Here is a 19757-nt window from a genome sequence, read left to right on the forward strand (position 1 = left end):
CAAACATTTATTGAGAGCTAAGCTTCATGTAGGCACTGAAGGTACTAAAATAAAAACAAAAGAGTTTCTGTTCTCAAGGAATTTTCATTCTAATGGAAGTGTGTGAGGATACATATTAATAAATACAAAATATACCTAAAGTAATTTCAGTTCCAGAATCAGTTGCTGAAGTAGAAAATTAAGGAAACCTAAGAAGAAAATGACTATTCCATTTTGGATTTTGTGAAAGAGAGGGAGAGGAAAGCTGGGCATAGTCTAACATGTACCTTAGGTTTAGGGACAGGTTCAGGGAAAGTACAGGTCAGATCCAGTGGACTAAAGTTCTAGAGGGGAAGTCAAGCCAAGAGGAATGGGATGCTCTCAAAAATGAAATTTTGAAAACTCATAGAGGATAATTTTGATTTTAAAAAGATTCAGTTATTTAAAGAGTTTGATGTGGAAGCACAGGGAGCTCATTAACTAACTTAGATTCTAAAAAATAAAAACCACATAGGGAGCAAGGACAAGTTATAGAAATAGAATCAGAAATATGAAGTTGGTTGATATTGCTTAGTAGTGGTCCCATGCAGAGGAGCTGTAACAATCTCCAACCCTAGGAACTGTCAAGAAGAAACCATCTTCAGGGATTTGTGAGCCCTTAGTTTTTCTCCTCCATCTCTCTCTGCCCCTAAACAATAAGATCTATCTTTAAGAAAGCTGTCTGGTTCCATAATCTGGGTGAAGGTATCTACTGGTTTTCAATATCTTCCTACAAAGTTAGTTATAGCATATGGTGCTATGCTGTGTACCACATAAAATGGTGCTAAAAATCTAAGGGTGATGAAATATGGTATATACAGGGTCTTAATACTCTTTGTGAACCTCCCTGTCAGGACCCATCCTGGAATCATCGTGTGTACCGATTGGCGCTCACCAAGCTGTCCCCCCCCATCATCCCTTTTATGCCCCTCCTCCTCAAAGGTAAATGGCATTGGGATCTAACTTAACTTCAGTGGCGGGGGAAGGGTAAGGAAGGTAGTGGAAAATGGAAGTAGGAGGTTGGTTTGGGGAGTCCCTGTTCTTTTTTCTTTTAACCTTTCCTGGGTAAAATATAGGGGAATAAAATTGGTGGGACTTTTGAGTACTGATCTATAGCTCCCTGCAGACATGACGTTCATCCACGAGGGGAACCATACACTGGTAGACAGTCTCGTCAACTTTGAGAAGATGGTAAGTGTGGGAAAGTAGGGATCTGGACTTGGAGTTTTGGCTTGAGGTAGAAGAGAAATTCAGAAACCAGACATTAGAAATGAGAAAGGGTGTGAACCAAAATTTTTTGTTGTTAAAATACATTTTAATTAATTAACTTTTGTCTTTACCTCACAGCCATTTCACCTACACCCAACCCTGCTCATTTGACCCTAACCTCATGGCAAAAACATTTAAGCAAAAACACCCAATTCAGTGACCACTTTTGATAATGTATATACTGTTCCATCCTGGTAGTCCCCTGCCTCTCACCTGTGAGGGAGGAGGTATGTTTAATTACCTAATCTCTGGGACCTTCAGTGGTTTTTTATTTACTCGGAGTCTGATATCCTTTTAGTGACCTTTTGATTTACATTATTGTAAGTCATTCTGTATCATTGTTCTCATTTCTACTTATTTTTCTCTGTATCAGTTCATAAAAATCTTCCCATGTTTCTATGAATTCCTCATATAATTTCTCAATGCACTTATTACTATTCTTTTAAAAGTTTTATTTGTACGCTTCTCTTTTTTCGCTACTGTCAATCAATAAGCATTTATTAAGGGCCTACTAAATGCCTAGCATGCTAGTCATGAAGATACAAAAACAAAAATAAACCATCTTTGCCTTCAAGGAGCTTATATTGTAATTGGGAAGCATGCAAACATGTTGTAAATACAAGGTTGTAAATACAAGGTAACCTTGGAGGGAAAGGTGCTAACAGCTGGGGGGGGGGAACAGGAAAAGGCCTTATGAAGAAGACACCTAAATTGAGTCAAAAGGAAACCAGGAATTGCAGAGGTGAGGAGGGAGATCATTATAAGCATAAGGGAAAGCCTCTATGAAGGCAAATGGTCATGATTTCCTCAGCCTGGTATGTGGAGCAGTCCCCAACTGAGATTGTGAGAGGAGAGTGTACTGTTATAATCTTGAGGAGGGAAGAGAACATTAGGAGAAGTAGAAATGTAGCTCTGTGGTATTGAGAGCACATGGGAAGGGACAAGAATATAGCCAGAGTAAGGGTGATGGCCTGAGAGAGTACTAAAGAGATCCTTAAAGTATGTCCCCAGTTAATAGGCATGGAGGTCATTGGAGGTTATAGTGTGGATAGACTGGAAGAGGGATCAGAGGTCATGGTGTGGGTGAAGAATAGGTATAAGAGTAAGGTATAAGAAGATATCTAATTATAGGAGATTATTATTGGATAAAGAAATTTTAGATGTCTTGATTATGGAAGTAGAACACCTGTGGATGATAGCAGACAGTTACAGTGTGTGTAGTTTAAAAAGAATAAAAGACTAAGATGAGAATTTAGTAAATTGAGCAACTAGGTGGCTAGGTGTATTTGATGGAATGTCTCATATGTATTATAGTTTTCTCATAAAAAGGCAAGAGTTGGAGTAGGGAGGGAGACAATGATCCAGGTACCAAACTCTGATGCATCACTGAGGCCAGTACCATTCATTACTGATAACCTGACTTCTAGTGATGAGTCTTTCTGCACTTAGTTCTGCTGGTAGAGCCTCAGGAGATGGCTTCTACTTGAAACCTTTTTTGCTTGGTAGTACCCTCCAGCCTGTGAGTTTTGAAGGCATAACAACCTACAAAAACCTAAGTCATTTTTGTTCCACCATGAGGCACTGGAGTTTAGTTGTGGGGGGTGGGGTAGGGAGTGGGGCGGGATGAGAGAATAACCATTTATGTTAGTGTGTAGGCATATAGGGGTGTGTGTGTGTGTGTGTGTGTGTATAAATACTGAAAGGCAGCATGTCAGAGTGAATAGAGATCTGGTTTCATTTAAGAAGATCTGGGCTCAAGTCCCATTTCAGAAACATGCTGGCTCTATGACCTATCATTTAACCACTTAGTGCCCCATGCAACTCTTTCAGAGGATAATTTTCTGGAGCAAATGCCAGCCTGCACTGGTAAAGGAAGTTCTTTACATCAATGAAATCACAGATCAGTTTTTTAAAAGTATGTGTTCACTAATTTTTAAATACCTGACTCAGTCCTATTTCTCCTCTCACCTGCCCCATTTCCCTAAGCTGGGAGAGAATGTGCCCTAGTCTCTTCTGTCTTTCTGATCACAAGTGACCTGCAACATTCTGTCCAGGACACCCAGCAAAGCTGACATTTATATATTCCAGCTTCCTGTCTTGGGGATAGGGTTGAAGGTAGTTGGGTTGCTTAAGGCTCTTACCCCTATTTTTATTGCTCCCAGCGTATGATGGCCAGAACTGTACGAATATTGCATCACTGTCGAAGCCATAGCTCTGGTAAGAAAGCGCTAGACAGCTCCACCTTTCTTTCCCTTTTTCCTTTCCTTTTCTCTCCAGGTGTTAAATGTTACGGAGGAGAGACTTACTTTGACTCAGCTTAGGATGAGTCCATATGGTGAGATAACTCAAAAATAAGGGAACCCTTGGTACATATACAGCTCCCATAGGTCACCACCAGGGATCTTTGCTTTCAGCCTAAAAACTCAAAGAACCAAAAAAAACTTTGGAATCTACAGTCATGGGTTCATATAGGTCTAAAGATGGAAGGGACTTCAGATACCAACTCTTTAGTCCTGGAGTTCTTAACCTGGGGTCTTTGAATTTGTTATATACATATATATATGCATATATGTATATATATATAATAGCTATATTTCAATATATTTTGGTTTCCTTTGCAATACTATGTATTTTATTTTATGTGTCTAAAAACATCATTTTGAAAAGGGCTTCATAGGCTTCACTAGACTGCCATAGGGATCCATGACACAAGAAAGATTAAGGACCCCTGCTCTAGTCCAAGCTTAGTTTACATATGAGGAAATTGAGGCCCAGATTAAATGTCTTGCCCAAGGTCGAATAAGTAGTGTCAGAGGCCTTCTGATTCCCAAGCTAGTATTACCCAATCCTTCTCAATCCTCTTCCTATTTTGGGGTTAGGTCTTCTGTCCCCTATTCCAGCATTTTCCTTTGTCTGCCAGCCCTTTCTTGTCAGAGGCTCAGTCTCTGACATAATCTCTTTGACTCCCCATTCTTATCCCTATCCAGTGCCTCTCTCACCTCTCCGGAGCCGAGTCTCCCACATTCATGAGGATAGCCAGACCATGAGGATCTCTACTTGTAAGATGACATGGGGGATGCATTCAGATGCAGGGCAGGGAAATGGTTTGGAAGGATGAGCATAGGCAGGATTCTAGAGGCTTGGGGAAAAGGAAAGGGAAATAGAGTTTCTGAGGGAATTGGGTTTGGGGAGGAGTTTGGCTGAAGCTAAGACAGATGCTATGAGGAGGACCTGACTTACAAAGACAAAGATGGTAGGGGAATCTAGAGGGGCTGAAAGGTCTGAATAAATCCCATTGGCATCTTGACCTGAATTTTTCCAACAGGTTCAGAGCAATCCTTGAGTGCCCGGAATCTGGCCAGTATCCGGGCATATATCCAGCAGCTGAAGGTCATTGACAACCAGCAAGAACTTTCTCGGCTCTCCAGAGAACTGGAGCCTTGATGAGGCTGATGTGTCTTCCCTAAAACCAAAGAGGCATAGCTGAGGAAAGTTGGAAGGGATCCTTGGACCAATATATCCAAGAGCTGGATGGATTCTTCACTGAGAGTATGGACCTGAAGAGCTAGAGCAGGTGGCATGGATCCAGCTGACCACCCAGTGATGACTGGCAACCAAGGAGAAAACTGAGTCAAGACTTTGAGCTCTGGAGTGAATGATGGTGGGAAGGCCTGGAAGAGTAGTGGGAAGGGAACTTGAGCAGCAAACCCATGTTCAAGGGAGACCTCTATACACCAGGTTTTTCTGAGTCCTTTGTTGTTGATCTTATCAGCTGACCAACTGACCAAGATTGGGAAGCTTATCACAGGAAGGTTTCCTGTAATTTGCTCCAGCAGTGGGAGTGAGATGGGGAAGAGGAGGGAGAAAAGGAAAGAATGGTAGAGGGGACTCCTGGAATTAGGAAGCTTTCTTGGAGGAACAGAAGTTCTGCTTCTGGTATCCACTAACTTTCATACAAGTGCTGTATAGAAGAGAGGGAATCCCTGGGACTCCAGGGGCCCAGGGAATGAGCAAACAGTTGTATCCCTGCCATGTCTAAGGCACTGAGCTGTGAGTGCTGCAAAGAAGTCGGACAGTTTCTGACTTCAGAAAGCTTATGGTACCATTGGAGAGAAAAGACATCTATGAGATGTAAGGCTGGTCTTCATGTGTAGGATTCCTGTTTCTGAGAAGATTCCTGCTTATACAAATAGGGAAAGGACAGGGGTGTGTGATGCAAAATGGATACAACTCACAGCATGAGCATAATTCTCTGTACATCATAGATGAGTAATGCTTGGTTGAATGAGCCCCACAGCCTTGGTACCCTTGAGGCTGAGTCAGAAGAGATGGATTAATTATGGATCTCTAGAGGGCTTTTGACCTTTGTTCTACTTTATAAGAACAACTCCTTTGACTTTCTTAACTATTGCATGGGATGGTTAGGACAGTGACTACCCCAGTGCACAAAACTCAGCCCAACCCCTTCCTCTGTCCCCTGTAGGTCTTTAGGTCCCTATTCTCTTTCTTGGACTGTTTTGGTTAATAGGTGTGCCTGGCATAGAGCATCAGCTATAGATTTGCCCTTCTAAGGGTGCCCAATGCCTATGAGCTGGGTCAAGTGCTACTCAGCAGCTTTTAAGGGTGTGACCTAGGGCTGTAGCAGGATAAGCAGAAACATTAGGGAGTGGCTCCCATATAGTTCCTCAATGACACTGGGCCAGAGAAGCTGAGGCAAAAAAGGGGAAAACTGTCTTGTGAACTCTGAAATCTAGCAAAAAAGAGGGTGGTAAAGGCCTAAAAGAGGAACTAGAGGTGATAAATCAAGATTCATCATCGATGATCAGACTCTTCCCAATAAGCCCTGATTGCCAACACTGAGCTGGCACTGAAGAGATTTCTTCATCCTTTTCCCTCTTCCCCTATGACTATTTGCCACTCCAAAGTACAATTTGCTTCCCAGAGAGCCATTGTGCTTGGGTAGGATGATGCCCTTGGTTGCTGAATTGGAGTATTGGAGAAAGAATACAGGGTGGAGTCCTGCAGAGTGCTTGGGCACTGGGCTAATGGGCATTTTCCAGCACTGAGAGGGTGGCAGCAGTACCAGGGCTTAATAGCCCTGAAGACAAGGACCTGTAAAGATGAGAAATGATTGGTAAGGAATGCCAATGCTTGAAAGAGACAGCTTTGCTGCTTTTACCCTGTGTACTACCCTTATACGGTGAATACCCCCAGAGGTCTTTGACCTTTATCCCTGTGTCCTCCAGACATATCCTTTAAATGCTTGCCTTGTTTCAATGGCACATACGACAAAAATGGGCCCACGTGGGGAAAGAGGGAGATGTATACCTTGGGTAAATGCCTGCGTGTGTGTATTGAAAAGGGGTGGTAGAAGAGGAGGCCACATATGTCCATATGTAGGTGGTCTTGAGGAAAGTTAAGGGATTGCCAATCTGCATCCCTTTCCTCCCTCCACTCCTCAAAATGGTGTAGTGGAAAGTACGCTGGATTTGGAGTGAGAAGACCTCAATTCTATTCCCAGTTTTGCCACTTACTCCCAGTGTGACCTTGGACTACTCACAACCTCCCTGAGTCTATAAAATGAAGAGTTTGACTAGAAAACTTCTAAAATACCTTCCAACTATAAGTCTATGATGATACGCTCCTGTTCCTCAGCCATGAAGCCTTTATGAGTGGCCTGTTAAGTATGAGGCAGTCTGGACTAATTGTGGGGTGTAACAAGGAGGAGTCATTGCCTCCCCAGCAGGCTGAGCAGGATCTGTTAGGAGAAGGCTAGCAAGGGTGGAGAGCTAGAGCTTCCAAGGTAATAGCAGCATATTTCCCTTCAGCTTAACCCTTCCTACACTGTCTCTTCAACCCATCATGAAGCCCTCGTTTCCATATTTTTCTGGGTCTCTATAATGGAAGGTATGGGGGCGGGGAAGAGACAAGGCACAATACTTATGTTCATGCTTTGTTCTTTGCTCTCTATAAGTCCTCAACCTTTGGCTGTCTTCTAATTCTAGGTCCTTTCTGAAGGAGATGTTATTTTTATAATATGTATATAAATACATGTATAGTAATAAATTTATATTTACATAGTACATTTTACTTTCCAAAGTACTTTCATATACATTGCCTCATTTTATCTTTACAAGTTAAGTAGGGAGGGTATTATTATCCCCATTTTCCCATTGAAGAAACTGAGGTTCCAAACACACTTGCCCAAGGACACAAAGACAGTTAATAGTAGGTTATGTGGATGAAATACATGGCTACTCACTGGTAATAGCCATGCCTCTACCATGCACTATCACCATCCCTTTTTTCTCCCTAGACCTCTTTACACATCCTTCTTCTGATTTCACTATAGTCCAGCAATGGGTTAATATCTCTCCCTATAATTTCTGAAAAGTCCTAATCTCCCTGAAACTAGATCTCCTCTAGTTGCTCTCCTGTTCTTTTGCCAGAGCCTTAGGCCAGGGTGGCGTAAGCACCCATCCCTGGCCTTTCTGGCTGCTCTTGGTCAGAGGGGTGAGACAACCTGAAGTTTCCAGGCTCAAGACTCTCAACTTGGAGGAACTTTGGCCTGGACTGACCTGACTTGAATGAGTTCACCAGAGGAGATACCTGCTGGACACAAGGCAGAGGGCAGCTGCTATTAGGGTAAAGCCAGGTTTGGCTCAGCCCAGTTCTGAAAGTATCTTCTCTCCCCATCTCAAGAGGCTTCCTAGAGAAGGTGTTTTTATAGAAAAGAGACAAGGAGAGCCTTTGGTGAGAGAGAAATACAGGTGTCCAAAAAGCATAATCACAATTCTTAGAAGAAATAAAGACTGAGAATATTCTGTAGTTTGCTGAAGAGATGAGGGTTGGCAAGAAATAATATAGTATCTTGACTCTAATGTGAGAGTCTGAACAGTTCTGCAGTGTGGGAGAGAGGATTCCTGGTTTCTTATCCTAGTATTACCTGACCAAGCTGTGGGTCTTGGGGATGGGTTTGGGGGTGGGGTGGGTGTGGGATATTATCCCAGATAGCATCATGGATTATTTGGTCTCAGTTGGAGGTCACAGACAAAGATCTTGCACTCAAACTCCATGCAGCAAGAGGCTTTGTGCATCACCTATGTGCTGAGGCCACATGAGCTTACTGAACTTACATAAAAATCTGTCTTATAAATGTTAGGTTTTCTGCCATTTCATCAAGTAACCTGTGTCCTCAGCTCTCCTGTTTGTCAGATACTTCTAAAATGTTTCTCAGTGCTCTGGGGCAGTAGGAGCATTAGAAAAGGGGACAAAGTGAGGGAGCATACTTTACTGGCCTTTGAACATCTCTTTGAATAGAAGCATGTGACACAGAAAAATAGAATATCACACCTGAGATGGGTTTTAGAAATAATTGAGTCCAACCTCATTTTACAGATAAGGAATTTGAGGCCCAGGGTCATTAGCTCAAGATCATTGAGAAACTTAGGGACAGAGTCAGGACTAGAACTTAGGTTTCCTAATTCCCAGGCCAGTGTTCTGTTCATGACATGATAATGCTTCTTAGGGTAAACTCAGGACCAGATCTACCACTAGGTAGAATAGACAGCTGCCTACATGTTTTAATCTGAGGCATAAAAAGCCCCTTATGGCATCTTTTTTGTAAGCATTCCACAGTGTCTGAAATTCCCTCTCTTAGTCCTTTGGGATTAGGCATAAACTATAGAAGACCCTATTAAAATGCAAACATGCTAGTTAGCTAGATTAAACTACATGAACACCTTGGAATGAATTAATTTATCAGATTAGTTAGCCCTCACCTTAGAAAGTTGGAGATGAGAGTCCGAAGAGAATAGAATGTAGGAAAGACAAATTTTAATGGGGGCAGGAAAAGATTCAGAACAAGGGGTACTACCTTGGGAGAGACAGCCTGTATTGTGTACTTAAGTGGCCTTCAGTGGAGGTAAGAGAGTCAACTTATTCTACTCTGACAGCTTGAGACCTCCAGGATCTCTAGGCAGGAATCTCTGGTGACAGAGGAGGTCACACTAAGAGGTGGTATTGGGGTAGTGTTGTGCATGAGGTGTCTGAATTCATAGGTGCATTGTGTTCAGCTAAGTGTTTATGTGAACATGGAAGAAAGGGGAGTATCTGGCAGGGTACCATAAAATAATGTTCTCTGGGCACTGGGCTTGACCTCAGAAGACCTGGGCTCAAATCCCAGCTACCATTTGTATTAGCTTCACAATCTTGAACAGGTAACTTAATTGCTTGTCTGTAAAATGGGAGTCATAGTACTCTTGCAATCTGAGTTACAGTGTTTTTAGGAGGAAAACACTTTGTAAACCTTAAAGCTCCAAATACATAGGAGCTATTACCTGTCATTAGTATCATCTTCTTAATTATTATCATTATAACCCTCAGCTCCAAAGGTTCCTTCCATAGAGATAATAGATACTGTTACTGGATCTTTAGGAAGGAATAAAAGCTTAGAATTTTATTGTCATCTGGAGAAAGTTAGCTGTCGAGGCTGAGGGAGACTGGGAGGCACAGAGAGAAAGGACTCACTAAGAACTTTCTTTCCTGGAAAAATAAGTAAATTAACCTATCTTTGAGAAAGACTGAAGAGACATTTTAAGAGAACTTAGTTTAATACTTATCCTGTAGAGAAGATATACTGTGGAGAAAATCTGAAAAGGATTCTTGAAAGACTTTGATTGTCATCCTGAGAGAGAACAATGGTAGGGATTTGTTTCCAGAGTTGTTGAGGACACAGAAGTTGCAGTGATTCTGGCTCTCATTTAATTATATAGTCAGTAATCTCAATTCTTAACTAACCTCCTGAGGCAGGAGTTTGACACAGAGAGAGAGATGCGTGAAAGTTTATGGGGAAAAAGGCTTTTCTAGTTGATTTATGCACACGGATGAGGGCTCAGAGACAATTGATTAATGAGACATTATACTTTCATATTAATTTATGAGAATATATAAAATATGTCCTTTGCTTTAGAACCTGGGACAAGAGTTAATAAAATAAATCAGTAACAGGTGGAGAGGGGTGAGGGATTGTCTAGTTGTCAGTTAGTGCGTTCTCAACCCAGATTTTCATCCAGAGACATTTTTTCAGTTAAAGCACCATGCCCTCTGGGGCTACAGTTTTGTTCCTATTTGGGCCATTGTTTTCTCACAAAGTAAAACAATGCCACCGACTACGGCAACCCTATCTTTGACTAGTTACCATAAAAATATGTGTTCTTGGTTGTGAGGGCAGGTAGACCAAAGTGTGAATGGCTCTTTGCAAACTCATACTCGCTATTGGACAAACTCAGGAATTACATCCTACTGACTGTGGGCCAGTGATCTTGACTGTCCATCATTGCAATAACCTTTATGTTAAAGGCAGCACCAAGGATGTCAAGATGCCACCTGCATTCAAGTGACTGGTTCTTATAATGACCTGTTTCTAGATTCTCTATCTTTATCTGTCTGCCTCTGATTGACTTGTCTCTATTTTTGTGGTATGCCAGCCTATCTGTTGTTGCTCTATCTGTTGCTGAAGACACTAGACACTAAATGATGGCTTTGCCTTAAAAATTATTGCGTGGGAACAGTAAGACCAGTATCAGCACAGAGGGACATGCAATATAGCATACAGAAACTGATTAACTGACCTGTTCTATGAGAGTAAAGGTTGGGAAAAAAGGAGTTTAGCTTCGAGGACTCTTCTAGGATAATATTATAGACACTGAAACTCATGGAACCCCAGGGCACATCAGGAGGAGGGGTGATGGTGGTGCTAGCACTAGGGAGAGGCTTTGTCCTGGGAGAGTTACTCGCTACTGTTGGTCACCTTCACTTCTTTCCTTATTCTTCAAAGGTGGGGTGGTAGAGTGGAAAGACAAATAGATTTGGAATTAAAGGCCTTTGGGTCAAATCCCACCTCTACTAAGTTCTCTTCCAGTTGTAAATCTGTGCTTTATTTGGAGCAGATTGGACTAGAAAATTGATTCAACATATATATATATATATACATATATATATGTATATATAAGTTTTATAAATACATTAAATAAATTATATGAAAATATATTATGTATTTACATGTGTACACACACACACACACGCACGCACACACACACACACACACAACTATGTGTTTTGTTCCCAGGTTCAGAAGATTGGAAGTCAGGGAGTCATAAAAGGGGACCCATATTATTGAATGGTTAACAAGTCACAAAGGCATTAAACTTGGAAATAGGGGTGAGCTAATTGAAATCCAGTACCTTTTCCTAGGAATCAGCAGAATCATGGACAAACCACTGTAAACATCCATCCAGAAATCCACACACTAAAAGCTTCAGAAAGCTAGGCATGGATTTATCTTAGTTTTAAATCAATGAGTCTAAAGTTAAAGAACTTCATTCTGGGCAGAGTCAAGACAATGGCGTGAAGAGAGAAACCCTAGACATTAACTAAGAAAGATTTGGTCTATTTAAAATAAATAAACAAACAAACAAACATAAATAAATGACAAGCCCAAGAGAACGTTATTTTATGGTACCCTGCTGGACACTCCCCTTTCTTCCATGTTCACATAAACACTTAGCTAAACACAATGCACCTATGAATTCAGACACCTGACGCACAACACTACCCCAGGTATTATAGAGGAAACAATACAAAGTATTTTTTAGTTCCTGATCTCAAGGAGTTTACAGTCAGTTGGGGAGAGGAGTTAAATACAAGACAAGAGTAAATAACATATGACACCACTAGAAAGGTCATGAAGCAATCTGTGAAAAGTTCAAATGAGTGGGCACAATCCCACCTACACAATGACTTGGCCAAGGATATGGTTATTGGAATTCCTGTCCCTTAAGCCTGTCATGTGGGAAATACCTGAGCTATTGACTCAAAGAACAGATGTGTTTCTATTGTCTCTTGTGTAATCTGCACAACTTTAATGTGATGCTAACCAATCTAGCCTTCATCCTTTTCTCTTGTTTTTACCTTTTGTACCCTCAGCACTTAGCACAGTGCCTGGCACATAGTAAATGATTAACAAATGCTTGTTGATTAGTTGACTTGATACATGCCTTCTTTTCTCCACAACCCCCGCCCCCAGCTCCAGCTTAGACAGGCCAAACCTGGAGAATAGCAATTAGATTCTCACTTCAAGCTGAAATCAAAGCGCAAGGCAAAGGATATTCAATGCTATTAAGGAGAAGCTCAGGGATGTCCATTTCTCTCACACTTTAACTAGTCAGTGATACTCCTTTCCCCAGTCTTGAATTCAGGTACCTCTTTTCTCTGGGAGTCAACCTCAGTCCTGTTTGTGGATGACCTATTTTCTATCTAGAGGGAGGCCACAAACAGCTGGAATTACCTGCCTGCCTAGGCTCCTTCCTTCTGCCTTCAAACAGCTGCAGGGCCCCACCTTCATTTCTGCCTCCTGCCCACTAGGGTTTCCTCCCCCTTTTGTTCCCTTCCTGAAAAGATCTGGAAGCACCAGCTCCACAAGCCCAGAGCCTTTAAAAGGCTCAGTCCAGGAAATAGGCTCATTTAGAATTTGTAGGATTTCTCTGGGAACACGTGAAAGCCTAGCAGTCAACTTCTTCTGCCTTTGAGTCATGGGGACCAGGGACCTCCTGTTCTTAGCCCTGGTCTGTAGGCTAGCCTGGGCTGGTGAGTACTTGGGAAAAGGGGAGAATGGGATGGATGTGGGTGGTAGAAGAAGAAGTTAGAAGAAGAAAAGCTGAGGATTTTGGGAAAATATTGAGGTCAAGGGAGGGAGTTCTTCCCTAATGCCAGCATCCTCCTTCTGATTATCTTCTTAGACCCCATGTCAGTCTAAAGGTACTTGGGTGCCTGTATGAGTGAATGGAGTTATCATACAAGAGAGTTGTGCTATTGCAAAAAAAAAACATCCCTTGGTCCCACTGGATTGATTATCAGTGATCCAGAATGGCATATATTGTGTGTATTCTCGGATCAGAATACAAATGTATTACAACTGTAAGTTGATGGGCAGTATGGTGCTGCTACTGCAGACTCTTATATTTGAGGAGATTGACCATCTTGTTAATTACCCCACGTTGACAGGGAACCTGAAAATCTCTCCAAGTTAGTCTCAGGAAGACATACAATCTCTGAGGTAACCTGGGGAATGTCTTCCTAGTAATGCTAAAGGGTGGGGGAAACTTTATCTTTGGCTAGGACTGTACAAATAAGACTGCAAATTGTCAGAAGAGCCTGCCTTGAGTCCAGTGTCAGAGGGGAGTAGGTGTCTGAGAAAGAAGTCTAACAACCCTGGGCACTTTCTGAATCTCACAGACTACATGAGGTTGACTGCTTGGCGGATAGCAATGAATGTTAATAGAGGGATCACAGGTAGAATACTCAGGAGGATCTCCCTCTTGCAAGCTTGGGGTCTTCTTCTCTCCTGTAGAGAGAACAACTCACTATTGCTGACCTCTTCCAGTTCTTGCCCAATTTACCTGGAGGACAGCAACTTTCTTTTTAAGGAGTAGGGCTATGTCCAATCAGGATGTGGATGAGGAGCCCTTGGAGGAGGGCAAGGCTGATCATCCTAACACAGGATGAAATTCTTGACCTTCCTTCCATCTACTGCTACTGGGAACCCAGCAGCTATCAAGTCTGAACAAAGTTCTAAGATACAGAAATGTTCATCCCCATCCCTTGCCTCCATATTCTATTAGGTGTGAAGTGGAAAGTGTGCTGAGAATCCTTGACTAAGAGGCTAATACTATGGAGTATAAGGAAACGAGGTTAGAGGATGAGTTGGACCTTCCTGCATAGAGGAAGGGGATAACACATTTTCCTCCCTTCAGCCCCTGGATCTTAATCCAGGCTCTTGAAGAAGGAATAAAAAAACAGAGCTCTAACAGTAAAGCCTGAGATCCTCCTCCTATGAGAGTTGAATGGATCTGTGTGTTCCTCTTGTGGGATTTATATGTGTATCTTAAGGATTTCCCATCTGTCGGTGGAAAAAGAGACCCCATCTTTGTTTATACTATTCACTGTACCAAAGTGTCAAAACTATTGGGGGAAAGTCTGTATTATCCCAGGAATTTCTACACTGCCAACCTGTGGGTTTCATTTATATGCTGGTTTTCAGGAAGATTTTGAAGGACCATTTTTGAGGGAATTTGAATGGAAAGCTAAGGTACTGGAAATTGATCCCACAGAATGTTGTCTCCATGGAAACAGTAACCAGAATCTCCAGTGGAACACAAACATACAACATTTGTATTCTGATCCAAGAGCTGAAGGCTAGAAATGTGAAGACACTACTGTCATTCAGCTTTAGGTTGTTTGAGCTAAGTTCTCTTTGGTGGGTATTGTTGAACCTGTTGGAAAGAGGTTTCAGAAGATGGATTTACTGTTGGGCCAGCCTAAGGAAATGAGAAAGATAAGTGGGGTAAAAAGGGAGAGTAAATGTTTTATCAGAGAGTAAAGGAAGAATTGAGACTAAGAGAAAGACAGAAAGACAGACACATATATGCACACTAAGAAAGAGGATGATAGATGGAAAGAGGAAGGTGGGGCAGTGATTCATGTGTCTCATCTAGTAAGTCTGACATAAACAGAAACAGAATGAGGTAGTTGCTGGGTGGAAGAATTAGAGTAAATTAGTCAGCGTGACTAGTGCCTATAATCCAGTAACATCCTTACATGTCCCAGGATGGCAAGGGGAGGGTCCCTCAACCCCATTCTTTCCTCCCAATGGCAAAGTCTGGCTGATGTTAAAGACCAAGGTCACTAAGAAAAATGTGAAGAACCGGTTGCTACAGATAATTCTCCTGGGCAGCAAACGTGATCGTGTTTCTAGCGATGAAAAAGAATTCAGCTTGATCCAATGGGGGCTTCCGTAAAATATACCACTAGAATAGCTAGTATTTGTGTTGTACTTTAAGGTTTGAAAAATGCTTTATTTGCGTAATCTCATTCTCTCAACAATCCTATGGGGTAGCCATTTCACAGAAGAAGACACTGAGGCAGATAGAGGTTAAGTGGTTTGTCCAGAATCACACAACTAGCAAGTGTCTGAGGCAGGACTAGAGCTCTTCCTTACCCCTTGTGACGTTCTCTGTTCCCTGTTCCCTGTGCCACCTAGCCTAGCCTCAGTTTCAGATTTTTTTTCAAACTGGATCTGGTAGCTGAAGTTGAATGGTTCCATTTCTCCACTAAACTGGTTTATCCTAGACTCCTAATTTTTCTGCTTTCTCTCTTCCTTGGATTCTGGCTGTGCTTCTCCATGGGCCTGGTGCTAAACTGATTGGCTACTACCAATTCTTAGATATTTCCCCTTTCATATTTCTGGGTTTGGGCCACAAAGGATTACTAATTTTAAAGATTTGTGAGTATCTTCCAGAACAGAAACTCTTAAAAGGGAAATAACCTTGGACCCAAGTCATCTTCTAGGAATGATTCACTTGCATCACAAGGATTGCTCTTGCAGATCTTTCATCCATTCTGTCTTCCCTGATATCCTGAAATTTCTTTACAAAATGTGAAAGAGATTCTCAAAATCCTGAGCCCACCAGTTCTGGGATGTAGATGGTGGTGTGCTAGCAAGTGTTTGACAACCAGTTCTCTGAAAAGAAAATGTACCCATGAGTCTTTTAAGTTTAATCTGAGTGAATAACATTTTCTCCATTCCCTTCTTAAATCTAGACAATCATCAAAATAATAGCCCTGATTTTGGAGTGGTTGCTGATTTCTGAGTTGTAAATGCTCACACCGAAATTTTAACAATCAGCCCTCCAGAGCTGATGAGCAAGATAAGGCAGCTCCAGGTCACGCCTGGATATAGAACTAAAGGCTGTTTTTGTTTGTTTGTTTGTTTTTTGCCCTCAGCTAGATAAGCATGTTCAAGAGATGGGACTGAAGAATACAAAAGGAGGCCACTGGATTTAGAGTACCCCCAATTAACGAATTCACCTCCTATAGCCAATCTGGTTGCTTTGTACCTCCTAGATGGCATGGCATGCGGGTACCACTAAAACATTAGACATGTTTTAACCTAACTTGAATTCGTCCCTAACCTAAACCAGATTTAAACTAGAAACGAAAGCTAACTCCCAAGGCAAACCTTGTCATTAAATAACTCCTAATCCAAACACAAAAAGATTTTATTTTATTTTATTTCAATTTCTAGCCATATCAATAACCTCCAACCTTGCACCTAATCTAAGGCGAGTGGTTCCCAACGTTTTTAAGTAAGCATTGACACTAAACAATTTCACAACCCTATCAATAGCTGGATTAATGTTGGAGCTAAACAGAGAGCAAAAGGACAATGCTACGAGCACATATGGATTCGGGAACCCTTTGCAATAATCCCGAAGCTCCCCTGGGAGGTGGTAGCCCACAGCCGAACTTTAACCCAAAACCTAGCTCCAATATGCAAGATTCATCCCATACCCTAACCCTAAACATGATCCAAAACTCCTTTTAACACTGTGTTCACTAACTGTAAACTGCCATTTCCATCACTGATTTTAAAGGTAATCCTAAATTTTCCCAGTCTTTACCATATTTAAAAAATTAACTCATACCCCAATTCTAATAATTGCCTTTATATCAAATCTAATTCTGACCCAAATTGTGATCAAAATTCATATCTACTTGAGTCACTAAAGCTAATTAATCTCCATACCAACAGTAACTCTGATGTCAATCTTAACCTATAGTCCTAATTGTAACGATAACAAAAAACCAAGAGCCTAAATCTTAATCCTAATCGTACAGATAATCTTAACTCTAATCCTGAATCTTACTTTGACATTCACACTTTCCTAAGCATAGAGTGAGTCAAAATTTAACCACAAGCCCTGACTCTATGCTATGTTGCTATGTGCTAACTGTTTTATATGAAGATGACAGTGATGATCCACCTTCCTTAATGGGTCCTAATGAGTTCCTTATCCAGGTGTGGCAATGGATTTATGGGAGTCTATACATTACTTCTTGTAGGACACCTCTTATGGATGGGGAAATATATATATGTCTCATACATTTACACAATAGCTGCTTAGATTTAAGGAGATGGTCTGTGATAAATCCAGACCTTGAAACAAATGTGGAACTTAACTTTAATTCTAGACTAATTAGAATTACAGAGACAACTAGATGGCATAGCTAGATGGTCCTATAGTCAGGAGGACCTGATTTCAAATTTGGCCTTAGACACTTATTAGTTTTATCACCCTGGGCAAGTCACTTAACCCTTTTGCCTCAGTTTCCTCATCTGTAAAATGAGCTGGAGAAGGAAATGGCAAACCACTCCAATATCTTTGCCAAGAAAACACCAAATGGGGTCATGAAGAGTCAGACATTGCTAATTGACTAAACAACAATTAGGATTATACTATATATACTATGTATATAGTATACTATAACTAGAACTAATTATAATATATATTTTTATAACGCTTTAAGACTATTAGAAGAGAAAACATGTTCTCCTTTGTGATTGTATCCCACACAGGCTAGTGGGCAAAAATACAAATGATAATGCTACCTTAGTGCCAAGCGTAGTTGCATGTAAACATCACCACTTGCTACCATCTGCATAGCCTGTGGAAGGAGAACATGATCCCCCCACACTCACAACATCTCTGTGAAATAGGTAGTATAAAAATTAGCATCTTCATTTTTAAAAGAGGAAAACAAGTCACAGAGAAAGTCTTACTAAAAGATACTAGAGGAAATGAGTTAAACTCACAGCCTCCAATTCCAAATCAAGTGTACTTGCATACAATCCTAACTCAAACTACAACATTAAACCCTAGCTCAGACTCGAACCCTGGCTCTAACCCATAAGACTTATCCCACACTCTAACCCTAAATATAATCCAAACCCCACCTTGGCACTAACTCAATTTCAGCATTAACCCGAGCCTCAACCCAATATGGATCCAAAACCAGAATGGAACAGGAGTTACGGAAGGGACAAATGAGATGAGATTTCTACTTCCTGTCCAGAAGAGATAGGATGGAGGTTGTGGAATAAATAGAAGGGGCAGAAGAGAAAGGAAGAAGGACAAAAAGGGGACATGATGATATGAAATAGCATGAGTGGTAGAGCTGATATCATGAAGTTCTGAAATGGCTCGGAGGATCATATTGTAAAGAAGAGGGGAAAATGTCCTCCGAGCAGGAATATCTGAACTTTCCTTTCTGTTGGGGTCACTTTCCCTGTTGTCTCTGAACCTTTCTTGGAGTCCCCAGAGCCTGCTGGAGTGTGTGGAGTCCTGGTCCAGTGAGAACACTGACAACACAAACCTGACCTTGTATCTCTCACCGCCAATAGGGACAAGGGAGTCATGTGCACACCGCTGTGGAGAGAGGTTGAACAAAGGAGCTGAATGCCAGTGTAACCATCAATGTGAAGAGCACAAGGACTGCTGTGAGGACTATGAGAAGCTGTGCACAAGTGAGTCGCTCTGCAGGGTGTCCAGGAGCACCAAGCCAATGGAATACCATATCCTCTCCCTCTCTAGGACTCATTCTGGTTTAGGCTGACAATGGCTCAGCACAGTCTTCTGGGTGGAGGGGGCAGGTACTGAGTCAGAACGTGGGCACTCAGGATCTCGGGAGGAGGCTCTCTGTCCAACCCAGATACATAACAATAGGAATCACGTCCCTCCATTCTGGCCCAGAGCCAAGAGCTCAGCTTCCACCCCTTTGTGTCAAGAGCCCCATTTGTGATTTACTACACAGAAAATAAAATGAGGATATATTCTCCATCGCCCCAGCCATCCTCCATCAGACTAGTATTTTAAAGTACAGGCAGTACCCTCGCATTTCATTCCAAAAATTCAGTGGTGGGTCAGTTGTTAAGAAGTTGGGACATATTTTCTCATAGAAATAAGGTCACATGTAGTGGGTAGGTTGCTAGGGCAGCCCATAAAAGCCCCTTTAACACAAAATGTAGCTAAACTATAGCTATGCATAACTTTTGAAGAATGTCTATTGTATAAAGTGAAGTACACCTGCAAAGTTATTCAGCTGTGAACCTAAAGAATATACAATTTAAAATGATGTGATATGTGTTTTTTCTAAGCTATTGTCCGGGCCCCGTAACTCATCTGCCTGCCTCCGATCTCTGCCCTCTCTAACCCATCTTTCACACATCATTCTCTGTGTAATGTTCCTCTCTATTTCTCTAATAATGTCACTCCTCCACTCAAAAACATTCAACCATTGTGTATCGTCTAACCATTTAATAATACCAATAATAATGATTAGCATTTATTTAGCACTTACTGTGTGCCAGGTACTGTGCTGTGCTTTACAAACGAGATCTCATTTGATCCTCACAACAACCCTGGGAGGTAGGCACTATTATTGTCTTCATTTTACAGATAAGGAAACTGAGGCAAACAGAGATTATGTGACTTGCCCAGGGTCACACAGCTAGTAAGTATATGAGGCCAGATTTGAGCTCAGGTTTTCCTGACACCAGGAGAATACTCTATTCA

At 41.6% G+C, this 19757-nt stretch overlaps 2 protein-coding genes across 6 annotated transcripts in view; both read left to right on the forward strand.

Moving 5' to 3' along the window:
- The window catches only part of RAPGEF3 (Rap guanine nucleotide exchange factor 3), a 30843-nt gene extending 23473 nt beyond the window's left edge, over positions 1-7370 (forward strand). For 3 of the 5 annotated variants that reach the window (XM_036760099.1, XM_036760101.1, XM_036760102.1), the window contains 5 exons: positions 873-960; positions 1145-1209; positions 3565-3622; positions 4275-4346; positions 4613-7370. In XM_036760099.1, the coding sequence (XP_036615994.1) occupies positions 873-960; positions 1145-1209; positions 3565-3622; positions 4275-4346; positions 4613-4731 (402 nt within the window). In that variant the 3' untranslated portion in view covers positions 4732-7370. Of the gene's footprint in view, positions 1-872; positions 961-1144; positions 1210-3449; positions 3505-3564; positions 3623-4274; positions 4347-4612 lie in introns of all 5 variants that reach the window. The other 2 variants (XM_036760100.1, XM_036760104.1) reach the window with 1 other exon arrangement.
- Positions 7371-12878: 5508 nt separating this feature from the next.
- Positions 12879-19757, forward strand: part of ENDOU (endonuclease, poly(U) specific) — a 32595-nt gene continuing 25716 nt past the window's right edge. Inside the window, exons 1-2 of the mRNA XM_036761996.1 lie at positions 12879-12933; positions 18587-18709. Of these exons, the coding sequence (XP_036617891.1) occupies positions 12879-12933; positions 18587-18709 (178 nt within the window). The remainder of the gene's footprint in view (positions 12934-18586; positions 18710-19757) is intronic.

This window comes from Trichosurus vulpecula, chromosome 5 (genome assembly GCF_011100635.1).
Source record: "Trichosurus vulpecula isolate mTriVul1 chromosome 5, mTriVul1.pri, whole genome shotgun sequence".
NCBI lineage: Eukaryota > Metazoa > Chordata > Mammalia > Diprotodontia > Phalangeridae > Trichosurus > Trichosurus vulpecula.